We start from the raw sequence: 21711 nt of genomic DNA, 5'->3' as shown, positions 1-21711 counted from the left end.
AACATGATAGATGGTATAACGTTATTTAAGTAGGCACAATTAATCAAAGATTTTAATTACAGTGTGAAATGCTTGCAAAGCCTAAGGGAACCTAAGCAGCCAATTTACCCATGGCTTCCAACTGTTCAACTAGCTTACCCAGATACTCCCACCCCTTCCTCCGGTCCCCTGAAGCCACGCCTCTAGTACTGGCTCCGCCCCTCACCCTTTCTAATTGCCTAGTAAGACCGCGCTGGTCCACCCTCTCTGCGCCTGCTCAGCCTTTTTTCTCCTTAAAGCCTCATCCCACTAAACGCCAGCTCCGCCTCCCCCCTTGAAACCCCGCCCTACTGCGCCCTCTTACTCTCTTACCTGAAGCTCATCTCCTCCGCCCTGGCTCCGCTCCGCCCTCCTCCTATTAATCTGCAGTCCCGCCCACCCCGGGCGGACCCGCTCGCCGCGAGGGCCTCTGGGAAGAGGCGGGGAACAATATGGCGGATGGCGAGGAGCCGTAAGTATCGGGGTTTTGCCGGAGCGCCGAGTTGGGCTGGGTTGTGAGAGAGCGCGGCGGTGGGCGGTCACCGCTGCCACCCGGGGGTCCCCCAACCCCCGCCCCGTCCCCTCGCCCCCCATACCCTTGCGGCGCTCTCTTTGGAGCTTGATGCTGACCCTTCTTTTATTCTCTCTTTCTTTTAGGGAGAAGAAAAGAAGGAGAATAGAGGAGCTGCTGGCTGAGAAGTTAGTGCTGCTGGGAGGCCGGGGTCCTCTCCGGAGACCCCCGCCTCCCCCTAATCCCAGGCCTAGGGGACCAGCCGCAGCGGGCCCGGGGGGACTGGGAGGGGGTGCACCTGGAGCAGGCCGCGCGTCCTCACCCCTGACCCCGTCCCAAGCCCGAGCCACCCGCCGGCTGCTCCCTGGCTATGCTCCTGCAAAAGCCACCCGGTACCCCCCTCTTCCTCCAACCCAAATTGGCAGAGCTGTGACCTTGTGGCAAGTGAATCCAATCTAAATCTTAATGTACCCGAGGCCTGTTTTGGGTCCATGGTAAACACTTGAGACAGTCGTATAAACTTTTTATGAACACTCTGAACCAGGAATTGTGTTAAAACTTGTCATTTTTGTAAGGTAATTGGGTCTTAAAGGAGATGCCAACTCGCTCTCTCAATTACCACACAACCTGTATCAAATACTTAGTTTTTTGATGCCACAGGTTTTAAAATTCTTTTCATATGGCCAATCATACGGGATTCCTCTCTCCTCCCTCCGTGGGAAGGGGAAAAAAAAATAATATACTCCTGTAGTGGGTGTGGTGAATTCATAATTTCTGTGTCAGTTCTCAGTAGTACTTTGGTCTTTTCCCTGCCCCTCCCTATGGTTGAATTTCAAATGCAAGGGTTCACATTCATTTCCCACTGTTTAAGTCCTTACCTTTTTTTTTTTTTTTTTTTTTGCACCAAATGAAAAAGTTCGAATGCTTGCTGTATGCCAAGAGTTGTCCCTGAGTTCAATTCACAATTATCTCTTTGCCTCATGACCATCAGAAGTAGTTGTAATCTACAGTTGAGGTTTCTGACAGTTAAGGAATCTTCTCAAAGTTAGAATGCGCTTGGTTGTGGAGTGCAACCCAGCAGTGCACCAGAACATCAGCTGTGCAATGTGTATTCATCCTGTTTGTAAAGAATTGATAACACTAAGATATTTGAAGGTAGAAACTTTGGGGTTACAGGAAAATTATCCCAACCAAACATGAATGAATCTGAGATTTAAAAAGTGCATTTGAGTTTTTTGCTTTTGTTTTTAGAGGAGTCCCATTTTATTAGTTACATAGCCTTAAAGATTTCTTGATGGTAATGCCTATCTGTGGCATAATTTTAATCTAAACATTTTCTTTTGTGTGTTTTGTGACAACAAATGGACCTCAGTATTAAGAGAGATTTTTGTTTAAAAAAACTACTGGAACCCCTCTGAGGAAAGAAATGTATGAATATTGCTTTCATCCAAAAATGCTCAGTGGACCTCATCTTTCCTACTTGGGAGGAGCCATAGATAGTATTAGATTTAAGCACCACAGTTCTCCAAGTCCCCCTCACCCTATCCATTTGTATTTCTACTGAAGGAACCGATGATGGAAATTCAGTAAGACTAAATACCAAACAGAGGGAAGTCCTTTCTCACCAAGTCATTTAGTGTTCCAACTTTGGTCTTTGGGTGCTGAGGAAGCTAGGAATACAGAGGCTGATTTATTTCATCAAGTAGGTGAAGAGTGCTTTCCCACAATAGACAAGCCAAAACTGGAAAAACTCACAACTCAGTTTTCCTTTTTATTTGAGCAGGTCTGATGTGTGGTTACCTTTACATTTGGGGAGACCTAATAGTTATGGGCCTGGCTTTTTCATACTGATCTTTGCAGCTGAGTTTACTGTGTTCTGTGCAGAATGGCTGTTGATGGTGGGTGTGGGGACACTGGAGACTGGGAAGGTCGCTGGAACCATGTAAAGAAGTTCCTCGAGCGGTCCGGACCCTTCACACACCCTGATTTCGAACCGAGCACTGAAGTGAGAAATATTTATTTTTAAAGAACTGCTCTAATAGTTTTACATTTCAAAAATAATAAGATGCTTCCTTTTAAATTTACTCTTATAATACAGATAATTAATAAAATTGTTTTGTGAATCTTATGAGTATTGAGTTGAATCTTTACAACTTAATTTATGTAAATGACTAGAGATGCATTTTTATATTTTCATATAAGTTTAAATATTTTAAAGAATAGGATAAGTTGATGATATCATATTCTGGTATGTCTAAAATTCTATAGTTTAGAATGATTCCTAAGACACATTTCTCTGTAGCCCTGATGTGGTAAATTAATTCTAATAAGACTGTAAGATATGCTTACCTGGGTATTAAAATTTAGTTGGAAATCTTTCCTTAGTACTGACTATAATTAATTGAATGTTAAAAATGTGCTTGCAATATAATAGATATGTATTTTTAAACTGTGTCTGACTTGAAGCAAATATTTGATTAGATAAAATTTCTTTCTTATTACAAAGTAGGAACAAAGTAATCACTATAATGTGTTGTATGACCTTTTGTGCCCATGAAGAGATTTTTGAAATAGAAACGCCACTCAAAGTTGTGTAAACTCTCAAATTTGGTTAAGTAGCTTGTGCAAATAAGTCCTTTTCCTCCTTTAGTGGTAAATACAATGCATAATAGCAATTCTTTCTTTGGATAATATAGTTATACATCATATTTTCTTGTACTTTGAAAGTGTTTCTGCACAATAGCTTAAGGTTGTCACTTCTGTTAAGCAGTGTTCCCAAGTTTTATTTCTGCTGATCTAGAATTTGCTGATTTCTCAAGTTTTGTAAGCTCCACTCATTGTTCAAAGAAAGGTGTAATTGTTCTTATCTAATTTTTGTTAGACCTTCAAACACTTAAAATTTTAAAATTAAAAGAAAAAGCATAAAGAATGAGAGAAGGAAAATAGAGAATGCTGTAGTTAAATTGCTATATTACCTATAAAATGGTGTACCAATGCTTGAAAAAAGGTATAACTAGAGATAGTTTTTAAGAATTTCTTTAGATTTTATCTTATCAGTGTTTTGCCTTCATGTCTGTGTATGTACCTCATGTGCCAAAGGCCCGCAAGTTCAGAAGAGGGTGTCCTTTTCTCTGGAACTTGGGTTATGGATGGTTGTGAGCCACTGTGTGTGTGTGTGTTGGGAATCAAACTGGGTCCTCTGTAAGAGCAACAAATGCCTTATCTGCTGAGTCATCCAGCCCTAAGGCTAGTTTTCCTGTTAGAACTAGGCTTTTAATTTCATATAGTAAAAGTAAAGTGTTAAAATTGAAACTCTGAACTTACTAGGATTTTGAAATTTGTAATTACATCTCTTTCATAACATGTCAGGTGTGTTTCTTATCGTTAATTGGTGTTTTTGTGCCTACACCAACAACTATTGTGTGGTTTGTTGCCTTATTCATGGTTCTTGTGGTGACCGCCTGGATTTTAATACGTCTTTCTATTCGTTACAGTCACTCCAGTTCTTGTTAGATACATGTAAAGTTCTAGTCATTGGAGCTGGTGGCTTAGGATGTGAGCTACTGAAAAATCTGGTAATATATATGTATAATTATATATGTATAATTCTATTCTCTTAGAGATAAGTTCTTTTGTTCCTGTCATATAAAGAATGTCTTCATTTCACGATTATTAATTTTTTTCTCTTGAACATTTATTGGATAAATTTCGCAGGTAAAATTCTAGACAGTAATAAAAATGTATACTATTATTTTGGAATTCTAAAAGTTTTAAAATTAAGTCATATTTTTCTTTTTTTTCCCCCTTTTGCCTAGTGGTAATATTTTATTGACCTAAATAGCAGAATAGATAGTTTTATCTTTTAATGTGTAATTTTAAATAATTATTTCTTTTGCTTTTCCCAATAACCCAGTTTTGTCGGTTTTTGTTATCACTTTATCCAAGATGACACACTGAGGTGCAGCAAAATTGAAAGACTCCCTCATTTTTTCTGAAATAAAGTGAAGTTCCTAGACTCTAATCCAAGTCATCATCAGTTCTTTACATAAAGAACTGTGCCCTTTTTCACAGAATCCCTGAATGACCGAAGACGGTTGTTTTTGATGACCATATGATAATTGCCTATGATTTGGGACACCTGAGCCTTTAGTAAAACTATTTCTGTGTGCTATTTAGAAATAGTTGTGATGTAATTGCTTTCATTGAGTTCTTATAACCATGAAATAGCTTTGCATAAGTTTCTGTCAATTTAACAGATTTAGGAAGGAGAGAATTGGGGCTGGGGATTTAGCTCAGTGGTAGAGCGCTTACCTAGGAAGCGCAAGGCCCTGGCTTCAGTCCCCAGCTCCGAAAAAAAGAACCAAAAAAGAACCAAAAAAAAAAAAAAAAAAAAAGGGAAGGAGAGAATTAATGTAGAGCCGCTGTATACCTGGTTTCTAACTGGGTAGAAAAATAGAAAATAGTAAGCAGATCATAGCCATATGGAAGACACCTGTGACCTACCAAGAGTTAAATTCATTTGCATACAAGGTTCATTTTTATTTTATGTGTATGAGTGTTTGGCCAGCTTATATGTATACCACATGGATGCCTGCTGCCCAGGGAGGTAGAAGAGGCTGTCAGATGAAACTAGCATTACAGAGACTTGGGACCTGTCGTATGGGTTCTGAGAACTAAACCCAGGCCCTTGTAGGAGCAATATATGTTCTTAACTGCTGAGCCATCTCTTCAATCTGGCAATTAAAATTTATTATCAACACAATCGTACTGATTGGCTAGGAAACGCTAGTGTTGCTCCTACCGACGTTTTAAAATGAAATACACTTACTCTGTTTAGTGCAATGTTAGTTCTATGGGGATTGTAAGTCACTGTGGTTTCTGTCTGCAGTGAATTTTAAGTTTGGGAAGACAAGTCTTAATGAAATCAATAGTAGTATGTATGGAATAGTATGTATGGTGTTCCAAATGAGAACTCCCTTTCAGACAGACTTATTCTAGTGTGAAAACTCACAACTTGCCAAAGGGAAGCGTTTGCAGAGTTTGGGCATTGTTTTTTTTTTCCCCCAATTAGGCATTTACAGGTCCCTTAAGGCTTAACTTTTTCATTTTGAAGCCATGATTTACTATTACAGTGTACAGTGCAATGTTAGTATGCTCAGATTAGATCTGAGGATTACTTATTACACCACTGGTTCTCACCCTTCCTAATGTCGCAGCCCTTTAATACAGTTCCTCGTGCTGTGATGACCCCAAGCATACAACTGTTTTTGTTACTACTTTATAGCTGTAAAATTGCTATGGCTAAGAATGGTAATGTAAATATCTGATATTTGGTCTTGGATCCCTGCCCTGTGAAAGGTGACCTACAGGTTGAGAACCATTGCACTACATTCTGATCCTTCAGGCACATTCACAGAATGTAGGCCTTTCATTTCATCATTTATTATTTTGCTTGTTTTAGATGTAAGCATAGAAGACATGCATTTTTTTTCACTTCCCTTTTACTCACTGTAAGCTCACTCTAAAAAAAGAAGAAACTCACTTTAATAATTACCGGTTAACCAAATGTATATTGAGTGTCCTCTTGTAAATGCCATGCACAATTTTTGGTGATAAAAGCTCAAAATGGAACATAAACAGATGTTTGTTTATGGAACTCAGATTTTCTTTTGGAAAAAAAAGAGAAGGAAGGTATATGGAATGTCAGATGGTAATAAATGGGTGAAAAAAGGAAGGCCTGAGGGAAGGCAGCCTGGTGGTGAGGACAGGGTTTTCAAAGGTGCTGTTTTCATAAGGGAGGAGCAGTGTCCTAGAAGAACATTGGGAAGGAAAGGCTCTAGGCAAAGGGGTCAGCAGATACAAAACAGTAGAGATCGTGAGTTTTCTCTTGGCTAGAGAAGACTTAAACCTGAGTGCTTGTGCATTTTTGTTCTTTACCAATTTTTTAAAATTTTTTAAATGCCTTGCACAGACTTTTTTTAAGCCAAAGAGTGTAATTATGTAGAATTTATCACTGAAAATGTATGGATTTAGGACCTAGACTTTTTAAATGTTATGTTTTAAAAGGAAACTGTTGCCTAATTAGATTGCTTTTCTTTCCATAGGCATTGTCTGGTTTTAGACAGATTCATGTTATAGACATGGACACTATAGATGTTTCCAATTTAAATAGGCAGTTTTTATTTAGGTAAGTTTGACATTTTAAAAATTCTGATAAACATTTGAATTTGTGTTCTTTGTAATGTAATAATTACTAAGGGTCTAACATGGATTTTACAAAAACAAGAACTTTTAAAAAAAAAATTTCATTGGTGTATTGTCTGCATTTATATCTGTGTAAAGGTGGTAGAAACCCTGTAACTGGAGTTACAGACAGCTGTGAGCTGCCATGTGGGTTCTTGGAGTTGAACCTGGGTCCTCTGGAAGAGTAGTCAGTTCTTTTAACTGCTGAGCCATCTCTCCAGCCCCAAGAAGTGCTACTTTTATACTTTAGAAATTGGAATACATATTTGAGTATTTAGGTGTTGGTTGTTTTATAAGCACATGTATGCATTTTGTGTGCCTTTCCTTTCTGATAAGTTTTTAACATATTACAGCTTTGAAATAGACTGATGATTGATTGTTAATAACAAGCCACACCTTTTTAATTAATTAACTATTTTTAAAAAGATTTATTTATATATTTTATATATGTGAATAGACTATAGCTGTCTCCAGACACACCAGAAGGGGACACAGGATTCCATTACAGATGGTCATGAGCCACCACGTGGTTTCTGGGAATTGAACTCAAGACCTCTGGAAGAGCAGTCAGTGCTCTTAATCACCGAGCCATCTCTCCAGCCCTCACCTTTTAATTTATAACTAACATAGTTCCAATAATAATGACACTTACAGAGGTAACTAACACAGGCTGTTGCCATAAGGATGACTTATTTATGACAGTGTCTTAAGCTGCAGGATTCGGGTCTCCTGATCCTGTAAGTTAAGGTAACAGTCTTCACTAAAACTGCTAGAGTTCTTTTGTGAGACTCATAAAAGCACAAAAATACATTTAGAAATCTTGGCACTCACTGTTTCCTCTTCCATATGGTGAAGAGCTGTCTGTGCAGAAAGCTTGAATGTGGGATTCAAATCAAGGTTTCTATTTTATAGTACCTTTCTATGCAAGTAAGGACAAAGAATAAAATTCTTAGCAACTTTAAATAGGGAAAGAATAAATTCTTTATTTCTGAAGAGGAAAATTGACCTGGTTAAATGTTTCCTTTGAAGTTCTAATTTTAAATAAAATTTTGATTTGTTATTTTTTTACTCTTTAAAAATCTTATATTGCCCTGTGTGAAGGATACAGAGAATCAGGGCTCAATGTTTAGAGTATGTGTGTCCCAGGAAGTTACAGTGAAGCACTTACTCTTCCATGGGAACTGTGAGGAGATGGTAGACAGTATTCACACGCTTGACGAGACCCTTCGTATCCTTCTGGACTTATGGGCTGGTAATTGTCACAGAGGGATCTTTCTAGCTTTGCTTTTAGTTTCTTGAAAATATTGCTGTCTTTGAAATTTAGTCTCTCTTTTAAAATATGGTTAAGGAAGTGATGCATTCTTGTAATCTCAGCACGAAGGAAGCTGAGACAAGAGGATCTGGATGCGATTGAGCTATGTAGTAATACCTGTCTCAAAAAAACAAGCATAACAAATCCTGCCATACTTTAGGGACCTCTGATTCCTACTTAAGTGGCACACAAAGGATGGAGGCAACGCTTAGAGGGTCTTTCTTTTCCAGAGTGAATGTCTTTGTGTGTAAGTTACTAAGACCAGCATATAAACACAGTGAAGCAGGCATGGTGGTTCCCAAGTACAATACCAGCATTTGAGAGTCTGAAGCGGGAGGATTGCTTAAAATTTTAGAGGCCATGCTGGGCTGTATACTAAGTTCAAGACCAGGCAGAGCTGTAGAGTAAGATCCTGTCTCACCCAACCAAACAACAGATTGATGTTCTGGGATTCAAGCTGCATGCTTGGAAGGCTCTGTGTCTAGGATATTTCTATATTAGGAAGTGTCATGGTTGGAAGTAGCCATTAAACATGTTGCTGTTAGGCTTAACCCTGGAGGATGGAGACCCTACTGTTTATAGGTCATATTTTCAGTTAAATAAAATTAGACTTTTTACACTGTCATCAAGGGTGTAGTAACTATACACTTAATTTATTACTGATAGAAAAATACTGAGACACTGATGGAGAGGTGACTCTCCAGTTAAGAGCACAGATTGTTCTTGCAGAGGATTCAGGGTCAGTGCCCGGTCATTCTAGCTTGATGACTAGCCTCCGCAGGCATCTGCACTCACATGTACATGCCTACACACACACACACACACACTTTTAAGAATAATAAAAAAATCGTAGTTAGTATTTTTCCAAAGGATGTTATAAGTAAATTGTTCATTTTTTCATTCGGAAGCTAATTATGTAGATCATCTAAATTCATACTATGGATGACAACTTGATACAATGTTTTCTGTAGGCCTAAAGATGTTGGAAGACCCAAGGCTGAAGTTGCTGCAGAATTCCTGAATGACAGAGTTCCTAACTGCAACGTGGTCCCGTATCCTTTCAACAGAAAGTGTTTTTCTAAAACCGCCCCTTTTTATGACAGATGCTTAGTAGAGAATGCTGCTGGTGCGGAGGTCGTCTGCAGCCTGCCCCTTTCTACTGAGCAGATGCCGATCCTTTGCTTTCCAGCCCAGTCTTCCCTTTGTGGTTGTGCTCATGTTTTTGGCCTTGACTTTTAAATTATTTGTATAGCTGATGTCATTATCAGCTTTTCTAGTTTTAGTATTAAGTAAATGCATCTTCACCTATGCCTTATATCTTGGACACACGCTTTACTCACAGTGGATCACAGATGTAATTCATAAAGCTTGTGATATCAGGGAATGGTACAGATCATCTCTGGGTTCTGAGGCTTGATGGAGAGCACATAGACCACATGGGAATTCATAGCTGTGGTCTGAAAAAGACTGTTATGGGACTAAAAGGACAGGCTAGGTACTGGAGAGAACACTTGTAAAGCAGCCGACAGAGAACCAATCTAGAGTTCAGTTATTCCTGGGTATCTGTGGGGGATTGCTTCCCAGACCCTTTCAGGAATCCAGATCTACTGATCCTCAAGTCTGCATGCAGAAAGGTAGCATGCTGGAGATGGGGCTCGCTGGTAGTTCACTTCCATGAAGTCCTAGGTTCAACCCCCAGTACTATGTAATAAATACTTAAAACGTATACTGGTTTTTTTTTGGTTCTTTTTTTTTTTTTTTTTTTTTTTGGAGCTGGGGACCGAACCTAGGGCCTTGCGCTTGCTAGGCAAGCACTCTACCACTGAGCTAAATCCCCAACCGTATACTGTTTTTATATTTGTGCTATCCACATGTTTTATGGTTTTACTGTTGTGCACAGATACCATGACCAAGGCAATTCTTACAAGGACAACATCTAATTGGGGCTGGCTTACAGGTTCAGAGGTTCAGTCCATTATCATCATGGCAGGAACATGGCAGCATCCAGGCAGGCATGGTATAGTATAGGAAGAGCTGAGAGTTCTACATCTTCATCTGAAGGCTGCTAGCAGAATACTAGCTTCCAGGCAGCTAGGATGAGGGTCTTAAAGCCCAAGTCCACAGTGACACATTATTCCAACAAGGCCACACCTATACCAACAGAGTCATACCTTCTAAGACTGTCACGTCCTGGGCCAAGCATATACAAACCATCAGACCACATCTGGATATTTATCTATATCTGATGTCTTAATATATCTTTTATAATACCTACTGTTAAATGCTATAAAAATAGTTATCATGCTGTGTTATCTGAGAAACCATGGAAAGAAAGTTGGTTTACATTCACTACTGACAGTTTTCCCTTTGTTGTGTATTTTTGATCCAGGGTTGGTTGAATCTATGCATGGAACACCTTCAGACATGGAAGCTTGAGTGTTCATTAAAGAAATTCTAAAACTTAGCAGAAAAAACCTCATCCATTTAAAAAGTGGATGGACATTGCAAAGGGAGAGTTCACTGAAGAGATCAATGTCAAAATCTTATAAAAGGTGCTCATCATCCAGGAAGACTCAGTGACCCCACTGTTAAGGGAGCTTAAGGCCAGCCTGGACAACTAGTGGATCCAGTGTCAGAATAAAGTTTAAAGGGCTGAGGTGAAGCTCAGTTGTAGAGTACGTGCCTAGTTTGCATGGGGCCCTAATTCAGTCTAATACAAAGACAAAAAAAAGCTTGGACAAGATGTTACATACCTTGTAAATTAAAGGAGGAGGAGGAGTAGTATCTAGGGCTGACAGAAATAACAGAAAAATGTGGTTATTCATGACAGAAAGTAAAATAATCATCTAGAAAATAGTTTGACCATTTTAAAAAAATCTAAATATGCATTTAACTTTATTACTGAGTTGGTTCATTTTGGGACACTTTAGTGATATTAATGCATGTATTCTCAGAAAAATCTGTACATGTTGCTTACACCAACTATATTTGTTGACACTCCAAACCAGGACCTGCTTGATAGGTGAATTGTGGTCACCTGTGCGGTAGAGCGAGCACTCCTAAGCAGTAAAAGGAACAACTAAAGAAACATGTACACCTGGGATGGAGCCCATGGGCATTTGAGAAAATGTCCAGCCTCAAGAGGTTGTGATGTCCTTGGGACATATATATCCTGTTGTTAAATGAGACACTTAGGAAGATGGAGAGCAGGTTAGAAATCACCAAAGAATGGGTGTAAGTTGGGAGTTGGTATATTGATGTACGTTGAGAGGTTTTAGCCAGGTGCTGTGGTACATGGTTTGAGAATTGCTGCAAGTTGAAGATCAGCCTGGTATACATAGAGGTTCCAGGCTACTCAAGTTAGATAGGGAGACTCTCAAAGAAACAAGGCTTGCAAGATAGGGGTTAAAGGTTCTTCTTGCCAAGCCTGGTGGCCTGATTCTCAAGTCCCCCATGGCAGAGGGAGAGAATGATTCCCCTAAGTTGTCGTCTTCTTCAGACCTCCTAATTATACCATGGCATACTCCCTCCATACCAAAATACAAAAAAAAAAAGGCGGAAGGTGTCGTGGGTAGCTATGTACTATGCCAGTGTTGCCTTTTTTATGGGTTGATCTAGTGCACTCTGTAAATGGTGAGCATTCAAAGTATAGCTTCTCTGTACTGCTTTTACTGCTTTTGGTGAATATCTGTTTATTTGAAGTAAATCTGCTTGAAAATAGAAATACAGGCCTCTTTGTAAGTAAACAAAAGGGAGAATATTCGTGTTCCATCTAGCCTTGTTGTTGAGACCTGGGAAAGTTGTTTTGTAGATATCCACCTAAGAGAGACTATCTTGGGCTGCCTCCTAGTTTCCCTGTTGGGACTCCTCTACTGCTTCTTTTGTTTCTTTTTCAACCTAGTTCTCAGTGTGCCTTGCTGGTTGCTACATTCAAAGGGATAGAGTTCTAAATGGGTGAGGTTAGACCCGAGTTGCTGGGTTTTTTAATACCTTTATTTGTAGGTAGGAGTCTAGATGAGCATGTTGTGTGTTGTCCCTCTTTGTGTTGCTGTTGAGAACATAGGGCATTGTTAGAGTGGTATCATTTGTTTTCTTTACTAGAAAAATTAAACACATTCTGTATTTACTTGTGCTTTTTTGGTTTTTGAGAAAGGGTCTCTATGTAGCCCTGTCTGTTCTGGAATTTCTCATGTAGACCAGGCTCCCAAGTGCTGAGACTAAATGTGTGCTGATCCACATAGTCTGCAAGTGCAGGGTGATGACCAAAAGTTGCTGACTGGCTAGAAAAGAGACCTACAGCAGATTTTTACCAGAGGTAGAAAAAATGCATAATTTGCATCCAGGCCCAGGGTCTTATGTAAGTAAACCCAATACACCCAGTTGTACTAGCAATTCTGTGGATTGTTTTTAATATAAGGCTTACATATACACATATACATTTATATGTATATATAAAACTCTTGACAGTTTTTTGATAGTCTCTTTCTTGCTATAAAGAATTCTTTTCATACAATATATTTTAACCATGTATTTCCCTCTCAATTCCCAGGTCCTTGCCACTTCCCTACCCACCCAATTTTATATTCTTTTTCTTTCTTCAGAAAAAGGAAACCAAACCCAAGAAACAAATCGAACCCCTCCACTGAAACACAAATTAAACAAGCAAAAGACCAATAATGCAAACAATGTCAAAGCAAAATGAAACACAAAGTTCACAAAAAAATACCATAACTCTTTTATTTTGTTTACACATTTATTTAATGTGTGGGTGAGAGAGAGAGAGAGAGAGACAGACAGACAGACAGACAGACAAAGAGACAGAGAGAGAGACAGACAGACAGAGAGAGAGACAGATGGACCTACCTCCACTTGTGCACAGACACAGATGCATAAAATAAGGTCAATGACCTACGTTGGTTTGTCAGAAAATGGGGACCACCCCATTTTGTCAGACTTCCTGAATTCCACATTGATTACTTATCAGTGTGGATAAACAAACTGTGTTCCTTATGGCATTGTTAAATTCACTTCAGAACTTTAAAACTTAGGACCTTAGGTTCCTTTACTTTTGGATTCAGACATTTCAACAAGATTCAAGATTTTAACGACACTTTCTACCGACGTAAGTTCTTTATTAATACTAAGTTCTTACTAATTTCTCCAGTTTGTTGTTTTGTTTTACCTCATTCTGGGTACTTGAAACACCACAGTACTGATTCTTAGTAGATCCCACTAGCTGCTTGCTTGAATTAAGAGTTACTAAAGGATTAGGAGGGTGGGGAGCTTCTAATAAAATGTTTTTTTTTTAAACAAAGTAATTACGTTGCATAACTGCCTTTATTTTAATTGGTAAACTGTGTTCAAAGCAGTTTTAGAGTCACAGCAAAAGTGGGTGGAAAGTAGCGTTTTCTGTCCCATCACACAGACGGCCCTTGTTAATCTGAGTTATGTGGGATGATGGAAGAGAGACATGCAGATGCCGTGAAGCCTTGAGAAAGCAGGGGGTCGCCCTCAATGGACTGAAGCCCAAGCAGCCTTTCAGAAGCATATCTGTTGACTGCTAGCCTTTGAGTGAGGCAAGTTCCTCACACCAGAGCCCCCGATATAATGCGTGTGTTTTGCGAAGGAGCATATCATCACCTCTGCAGCCTCCTGTGCTATTTGCAGTGCTCACTAGTGCAAGACTTTCTGGTTTGCTAAGAGCGTCTGTGACTAAGATCATGCAGAGTCTATGAAGCTCCTTCAGACAAACAAATCACAGGAAACAATCACTACCTATCACAGTGGCTTCTTTGAAGCCCAAGAATGTCTAAAAGCAGTTGCTTCATTCTGATGTTCATACCAGATACTACTAAATTTCCACTGCAAACTTTCCTTTCTAGTAGTCCACTGGCAGTGATAGATTGTTAACACTCCATGAACCCCTGTTAGGGCACTGGTATAGTAGTGTGTGTGTTTGTAAGCACTAGTGACCGACCTAGTGTGTGTGGTGGGGCCAGCACTATGGAGGCTGAAGCAAGAGGATAGAGAATTTGAGACTTGCCTAGACTACATAGACTATATTAAAAATTACATGTGGCTTTTTTTTCTTGTAGAATTTCATATTATCGTATGTGGCCTGGACTCTATCATAGCCAGGAGATGGATCAATGGAATGCTGGTAAACACTTCATCGTTCGGGTTCTCTAAAGGTCTTTGCTTCAAATCAGAACCGTTGGTTTAATTTTAAATTGAGTAGCTATACACATTGTTACTGCTTTCATTGATTTTCAATGAAATGTGTTTATTGTTAGGAATGTAGTTCATTCTGATAGATTGCTACTGAGTCCCAAACTAACTTCTAGAATTTGCTAGAAATACACTGCTGCGGTTGCTTTTTTTTTTTTTTCCACTTCCTATTCTTTTTTAAGACCTTTAAAACATTTCCCTAGATATCTCTTCTAAATTATGAAGATGGTGTGTTGGATCCAAGCTCCATCGTACCTTTGATAGATGGGGGCACAGAAGGCTTTAAAGGGAATGCCCGAGTGATTTTGCCTGGAATGACCGCTTGTATTGAGTGCACTCTGGAACTTTACCCACCACAGGTAATCAGAAAAGTTCCTACCTCTCTTTCTTAGTATCTTGGGTGGTAATTAGTGTTGGAATAACATCTGGTCAGTGTCTAGGGTTTGTAATTGAGGATAAGTGTTTAAATATATCATTTAAGGGTATAGGTTCGTATTTACCATAATGACAGCATGGGCTCAAACTAGTGGACTTCAGCCTCAAAACAAGAGCAAAATTTAAAACAAAATTTGCTTAGACGAATAAAATATGATAGTCTTCTGTGTTTGAGAGAAGATGATATATATCAGATCTGCTTTTGTGGTTTTGTATTAGTACTTTTTTTAATTGGTATTTTGCTAAGTGTGTTTTTGTTTTAATTATGTGTGTATGTGTAAGTGTGTAGGTATGTGAGTACAGTGGTCCTGGACACCAGAGGTGACAGATTCCTCTGTAGCTAGAGTAACAGGCTGGTGTGAGATGCCTGACATAGTGCTGGGAACCAAACTCAGTTCTTCTGAGAGAGAAGTGTCCGCTCTTAAACCACTGAGCTCCAGCTCCTTACTTTTTTTAATTTAAGAGAAATTACGAAGTTATATGTTGGGATAAGTTACATTCTGTCTGTTTTCTTCATATACTTTCCTTTAATTTAAACTTAAGGTGAAATGTATATACATAGGGTTCAGATATTTGTTGGACTCTTAGAGCATATCTTTCATGAGGAAGGAAGGTCTACTGAAGTTATTACAGAGACCACAACTCCTAGGCAAAAGGCTGGTTAGGTGACTTAGCCGATAAAGACGCTGAGTTAATCTTAGGACACCCATGGTGGAGCTAAAAGTCTTCTGACTGTCATATGTACACTCTAGCATGTGCTCACAGGCACATACATGCAAAGTAATTGTGATAAAGAGTTTAGGATTAAGAATGATCTTGTCAAAATGGAGCTCTATAGCATACACACTCACTTTAAAGGATGGTTGCAGTTTTGATTTGTAAACATTAGCAGCTCTATGAGTATTAACTTACAGTTGGTTGAATTCTGTGCTTTTGTGCTAGTTTGCATTATACCTTTACATTGAATACAGGTAAAACTAAATCCCTTCCATTTCAGAATTTATTTAGTACTTTTCTTTTCATTGCCAACAGAGCTCTAAAAATGTAGGACACATGTGTCTGTCTTTACAGGCAGGGCAGCCCTGAGAGACTCTGATGCCTCCTGTTAGTATACAAGTCTTCGTGCCCTATAGTGAAGAGCTGAGATGAATGCTATGAACTAAACCTGAACTAGACGTTGCATTTTTAAAATAGCTCATAATTTAAATTTTACTAAGAAAGACAAATTTTGCGCTTTTAGGTCAATTTCCCCATGTGTACCATTGCATCTATGCCCAGGCTCCCAGAGCACTGTATCGAGTATGTAAGGATGTTGCAGTGGCCTAAAGAGCAGCCTTTTGGAGGTAATTTAACAATCTAGACTTAAAAAGTATTTTATATATTACTCATTTTGAAATTACATTTAAAAATTACCTTATGTTTGTCTGCCCCACAACAGATGGGGTTCCATTAGACGGAGATGACCCTGAACATATTCAGTGGATTTTCCAAAAGTCTGTAGAGAGAGCATCACAATATAATATTAGAGGTGTTACCTACAGACTCACTCAAGGTGAGTTAGTGAACTGTCATAGTTGTGGGATTGGTAGGGAAATACTCTATGGCAGTGATTTGTTCCTAACACCATCTGTATCAGATATTTACGTTATGATTCATAACAATAGCAAAATTACAGTCAATAAAGTAGCAACAAAATAATTTTATGGTTGGGGGTCACCACAACATGAAGGACTGTATTAAATGGTTGCAGGATTAGGAAAGTTGAGAATCACTTCTCTATGGCAAGAATGCTTGATATGTAATTAAGACATCACCATCCATCTGCAGTCTAATTGAAGAACTATGGAAGCAGTGTTTTTCCAGTTATTCCAAGGTAGTAGCTAACCGTGTTCTGGAGAATACATGCTATTCAGCTAGTGGAGATTGAATGGTGCCACTGATTCATATTTTTATACAATTGTACAACTGAAAGAGCCCTTATCTTCAAAGTCTAACTTGTTCACTTCATCTTCACTGACGAGGAGTTTATCCTCTAGGAGAGCTGTTGAAAGATTGTCAAGTAGTTACTCTAGCTGTGTCTTCTTCAGTTTGAGTTTTGGCCAGTATCTTACATAATCTAATTGCTTTTTTCTTTTATTTTAAAATTTTTATGTGACTATTTTGTCTGTTTGTATATATGTGCATCTCATGCATGCATGCCTGGTGCCTGCAGAGTGTAGAAGAAGGCATGCGTCCCCTGGAACTGGAGTTATAGAAAGATCTGAGCTGCATATGGGCATTGGGAGCCGAACCCTTTTTGCATTTAATACTCTCTTCACATTCATCGCTACTCATTAAAATTTGCATATCTTTTCACAGATCTAGTGGTTAGGCCTTCCTTTCCCCGTTTCTCCCTCCCCATATCCCCTTTCTCACAAAAACAATATTCTGGAGGTTGTTTATTAAATTTTGTATTAGTCCTGGAGATCAAACCAAGGGTCTTAGCAGCCTTTTTAGATTTGTCTCAATCTGTTGTCAGATCTTCTTGAGTCTCTCAGACTTCTTTACTGTCTTCACAAAGATACCATGAAAGACCTTTCCAGATGCTCCCCCAAAGCCTGGTTGTTCTGTGTTCCCATTTTCTGGTTGCTGGGTCAGTCAGAGTCCGTGAAGGTGCCTCCTCTAGCCTGGGCTCACAGTGAACAGTCCTGCTCAGCCTGGGTGACCAGTGTTCAGTCTTGTTATAGTTCTTCTCTTTTGGAGTTTTGCCATAGTCTCTAGAAAGAGTTGTCTGTTCTTTTTTCAAATTTGTCATTTCTTTTCTGTGACTGTTTTCTTTACTCGTTCTGGTATTACCCCTTAAATTCAGTTCATGCCTACTGCCTGTTTCCTCATGTTCGTCTACTTGTGCTCCTCCTGCTGGAATGCTGGGAACACATCTGGTAGTGCTGCCTCACCTCCAGGTTCACGTGGTTTCTCTAGAGTGAGTGATTCAAGTGCAGTTGGAAGACCGAGTCTTCCTTTTTTATTATGGAAGATGGTTTGTTCATAGCTTACATGAATATGGAAGTGAAAAGTTAGAATCAGTCAAACTAGAGAGTTGTGCTTTGTCCTGTGTGGTCCTGTTGGTAGTGTAAAAGAAAGATACTTTTAAAAGGTTGTTGTATTTTTTTCTATTGTGACATTTTGTGAATGGAATGACTTGAATTAACTATATCAAGAATCATTAGGAAACTTCGTTTATACTTATTAAGACATTTCAGAGTCTAGTACTATGTATAAGACTGTGTGGGGTGGGCATGTATGGGCACAGCCCATTTCTGTACTTGCTAGGAGTAATGTTGTGGGTATCATATTTAATTTCTCAGCCTCGTCTCCTTTCTTTTTAGAACAAGGATGGTGAGACTACCATCACCATGTCAGTAACATTAAATAATATTTAGTATTCGCACTATATTTGTAGTATAAGGAAACACTATTGTTATTATGTTTTTGCTTTGTCCTTATGGAAAACTACAGAGACTTCGTTTCAGTACTGTTGCTTAATGTTTCAACACACTAAGGCTGTTAAGAATTAAAGATGATAGTTCATGTTTAAAGGTGTCTGCTTTTTTTTTTTTTGGAGATAGGGTCTTTTCGGCTTCCCACCACCATGCCTGGCTATGCCCAACTTTATCTCTTGATTTGAATGCCTGAAAAATCAGAAAATGGTATTTCATAATCGAGACTTTAAATGTCTTAATTACATGATTTTAACTTAAAGTGACTTTTCTTTTTTAAAAAACACAGAGCTAGAGAGATGGCTTAGCTGGCTTATTATTCATAACTACCTCTAACTCCAGCTTCAGGAGGCCAGGCAAGCTTCTGGATTCTGAGGACCCCTCCACTTCCATGTTCACATGTACACGTGTGCAGTACACACACACACACACACACACACATGTGTTCCCCTACACCTGATTAAAAATCTTGAAGAAAAAAAAACAATGACCATATTTTATTTGGCAAATTTTTCAGGGGTAGTAAAACGAATCATTCCCGCAGTAGCTTCTACAAATGCAGTCATTGCAGGTAAGGGAAAAAGACTTTCAGTTTTACTTTTTGCTTTGATTCTGACTTAATGTCTAAATTGACATTTCTGTAGTTACTTGCGTTCTAGGAATTTGATATCTTCTTGGGTGGGTTGCTCCTGTTTCCTCTGTATTTTTTGTTTCATTATGTCTTACAGGACCTTATGTTTCTCTTAGACAAAGTGCTCACAGTAAAGGAATGTTTTAGCATGTCTTTTTACTCATAGGGTTAGCTTTTCATTGATCTGATGAGATGAAGGAAAAGTTGTATTGTTTAGATCATATAAAACAAATACAAAACTTGTTCCTTCCTATGTTTTTAAAGTTGTGTATTTTAAAATCCATTTTCTATTCAAATTACAATTTTACCTGATTTACAACTGACTTTCAAAGTACGTAATTTTTACTGAATTCAAATGCCTTTATTTTTTTCTCTAGCTGTGTGTGCCACTGAGGTTTTCAAGATAGCTACAAGGTAATGAGTTTTATTTTTAATATGTGTAGAAATCCTCCTTATAACCTTGCTCAATTAGATAAAATGAACTTTTTTTTCATTACAGTGCGTACATTCCCCTTAATAATTACTTAGTATTCAATGATGTAGATGGACTGTACACTTACACATTTGAAGCAGAGAGAAAGGTTAGTAGCATTAAAGTAATAAAAATATTCTTCACTATACAATCTTTGCTTTTATATATTAGTTATTAGGAATTAGAAGATAATTATGCTGTGAGTTACTAAAGCTAATACATAATATGTATCTTTTGTTAGATAGCTTAGATGCTGTAAAGCATAAGAATTTAGAACAAATAATCTATTACAAAATAGGCTTTAAAGCAAAAAGTATTTTCATAGGAAACATGCATGATTGTAAAATAACTCGATTTCCATGTCTGCTTAAAAAGAGACTGAGACAGTGTGACTCTTTTACGTTTGCAGGAGAACTGCCCTGCGTGTAGCCAGCTTCCTCAAAACATCCAGTTCTCCCCATCAGCTAAACTGCAAGAGGTGTTAGACTATCTAACCAATAGTGCTTCTCTGTAAGTGCTGAGTGTTTATATTGTAAAAGTCAGTTTTAAACTTTACAGTAACAAAGCGAGAACTATTTTCTTTAAATAAGATGGTGTTTGCCACTTTATTTTAGGCAAATGAAGTCTCCAGCTATTACAGCCACATTAGAGGGGAAAAACAGGACACTTTATTTACAGGTCAGTAGTATTCATTAATGTTTTTGAAGAAAATTGTGTTTTTTTTTCTTATGTGCTATGCATTAAAATAATGTTGTTCTCCAGTCAGTAACGTCTATTGAAGAACGAACGAGACCGAATCTTTCCAAAACATTAAAAGGTATTTTAAGTAAATGTATACCCTAACATAATTTTCTTTTTTAGTAAATGTCTGCTATCTCTCCCTCCTTCCCTCCCTCCCTCCCTCCCCCCTTTGTGGGTGTGTGTGTGTGTGGTGGGGGTGGTGTCTGTCTGTGCTCAGTACCAGGGATCATAATCAGGCAACCCTTGCTGGCTGGCACGGGCCTTATCCCTGCGCTGGCTGTTTCCTCAGCCCTCAGTGTTTGGAGATAGGATGCGTTTGTGTGTCTTTAGCCTTGAACTTGCTTGTAGCCCAGTCTGGCTTTGAACTTAGGTTCACTCCTAATTAAATATGACCAAATTGTAATTATTTATATCTCTAAAAATTATAGAGTTGATGGCTCTTTTAATAGAAAAAATTAAAACTCCAAGAAATCAAATTTAAAAACGTATCTGAACTATAAAGCTATAATTTGTGTGTTTGTGTCATTTTTGTTGTTGTTGAGGTATTTATTTACCTTGGTCTAATGACAATTTTCTATTTTAGAACTGGGACTAGTTGATGGACAAGAACTGGCTGTTGCTGACGTCACCACACCACAAACTGTACTATTCAAACTTCATTTTACTTAAGGAAAATAAATCTGCACATAATAGAATTCATAGAAATAATATGCTTTATAAATGTTATGCAATTGAAGAGCCGGGAAGATGAGGCAGAGGGGAACACCCAAGAAAGGAAATTTAATTGATGTCATTTTTAGCATTAGTGTGGCTAGAATTTGACTTTTTATATATACATATATATAAAAAATGAATGACTCTTTTTTAACTTTATAAGTTTCTCTTGAAGACTGAACTTCTGGGTTGGGCTAGTAAGCATTTTCATTTTAGTAATATTGAAAACCATGCCTCCAGGAAAGATTATGAACAAATGTCCTGCTTCTTTAAAGCAGGACAAACACTGTCTTTTTGTGTGAGTTTGTTATGGTCAAACAACATATTCCTCAGCTTGCATTTGAGCATCCACCTGTATAGAAATGTATTCTTGAATGGAAATGAGGAATTATGTCTTAAGAACATTAAATATTTACAACCTGACATCTAGAGATATCAAACATAGGCAATTTCTTCATTACTACTCATATAATTGTGACTGTCCATGTGTGTATTAATTATTGCAGAGTTTAACTTGTCCATGATAATTTGTAAACAGTATTATAGAGTCATACCTGTGCATGAAAATACAAAATATTTTCATGTATTTATTTGCAATGCCACAGAGACCAGTATGCACAAATTTAAACCAAGACATGGCTGTTCAAAGAAATTAATGTTTCAACAGTTATCATTGATGCTTTTGCACTATTTATTAATAAAATTGTACATTGTCTACTTTTTATTGAAAAATTTAAAGTATATCAATAATAGTAAATAATTTTATAGTGATGTAGAAATAATTTTTAAATGTTTAATAGTTATTATTACCAGACTTTTAATTCACCTGAGTTAAATTTTTAAAAATTTACTGTAGTAATTTCCATAGTACAGACTAGGTTCATTCGTTCTCATTGGTAAATGAAATGGAGACTTAATTTTTATCGT

At 38.1% G+C, this 21711-nt stretch overlaps 2 protein-coding genes across 8 annotated transcripts in view; one reads left to right on the top strand and one right to left on the bottom strand.

Annotated features, from left to right (window-relative positions):
* Positions 1–2415, bottom strand: part of Arl6ip5 (ADP-ribosylation factor like GTPase 6 interacting protein 5) — a 29992-nt gene extending 27577 nt beyond the window's left edge. For 2 of the 4 annotated variants that reach the window (XM_039108327.2, XM_039108328.2), the window contains exon 1: positions 352–442. The gene's annotated coding sequence lies outside the window, so the exon portion shown is untranslated. Of the gene's footprint in view, positions 1–351; positions 476–614 lie in introns of those variants that run through there. The other 2 variants (XM_063286671.1, XM_063286670.1) reach the window with 2 other exon arrangements.
* On the top strand, positions 357–21516 carry Uba3 (ubiquitin-like modifier activating enzyme 3). 4 transcript variants are annotated; one of them, NM_057205.2, is made up of 18 exons: positions 467–490; positions 676–717; positions 2414–2534; positions 4024–4104; positions 6634–6716; positions 9056–9136; positions 13163–13206; positions 14180–14244; positions 14516–14671; positions 15988–16090; positions 16186–16299; positions 18744–18797; positions 19235–19271; positions 19357–19438; positions 19739–19839; positions 19944–20007; positions 20092–20146; positions 20654–21516. In NM_057205.2, exons 1-18 carry the CDS (start codon positions 471–473, stop codon positions 20737–20739), a joined length of 1389 nt encoding a protein of 462 aa, NP_476553.1. In that variant the 5' UTR covers positions 467–470; the 3' UTR covers positions 20740–21516. The 4 variants fall into 4 exon arrangements, with proteins under 4 accessions (XP_006236998.1, XP_063141501.1, NP_476553.1 ...); XM_006236936.5 differs by lacking the exon at positions 676–717 and having other exon boundaries at positions 357–490; XM_063285431.1 differs by lacking the exon at positions 18744–18797 and having other exon boundaries at positions 394–490.
* The last annotated feature ends 195 nt before the right edge of the window (positions 21517–21711 follow it).

Source organism: Rattus norvegicus, chromosome 4 (genome assembly GCF_036323735.1).
Source record: "Rattus norvegicus strain BN/NHsdMcwi chromosome 4, GRCr8, whole genome shotgun sequence".
Lineage (NCBI taxonomy): Eukaryota > Metazoa > Chordata > Mammalia > Rodentia > Muridae > Rattus > Rattus norvegicus.
Note: the sequence above shows the minus strand (reverse complement) of the source record. Positions and strands in the feature narration are given on the sequence as shown.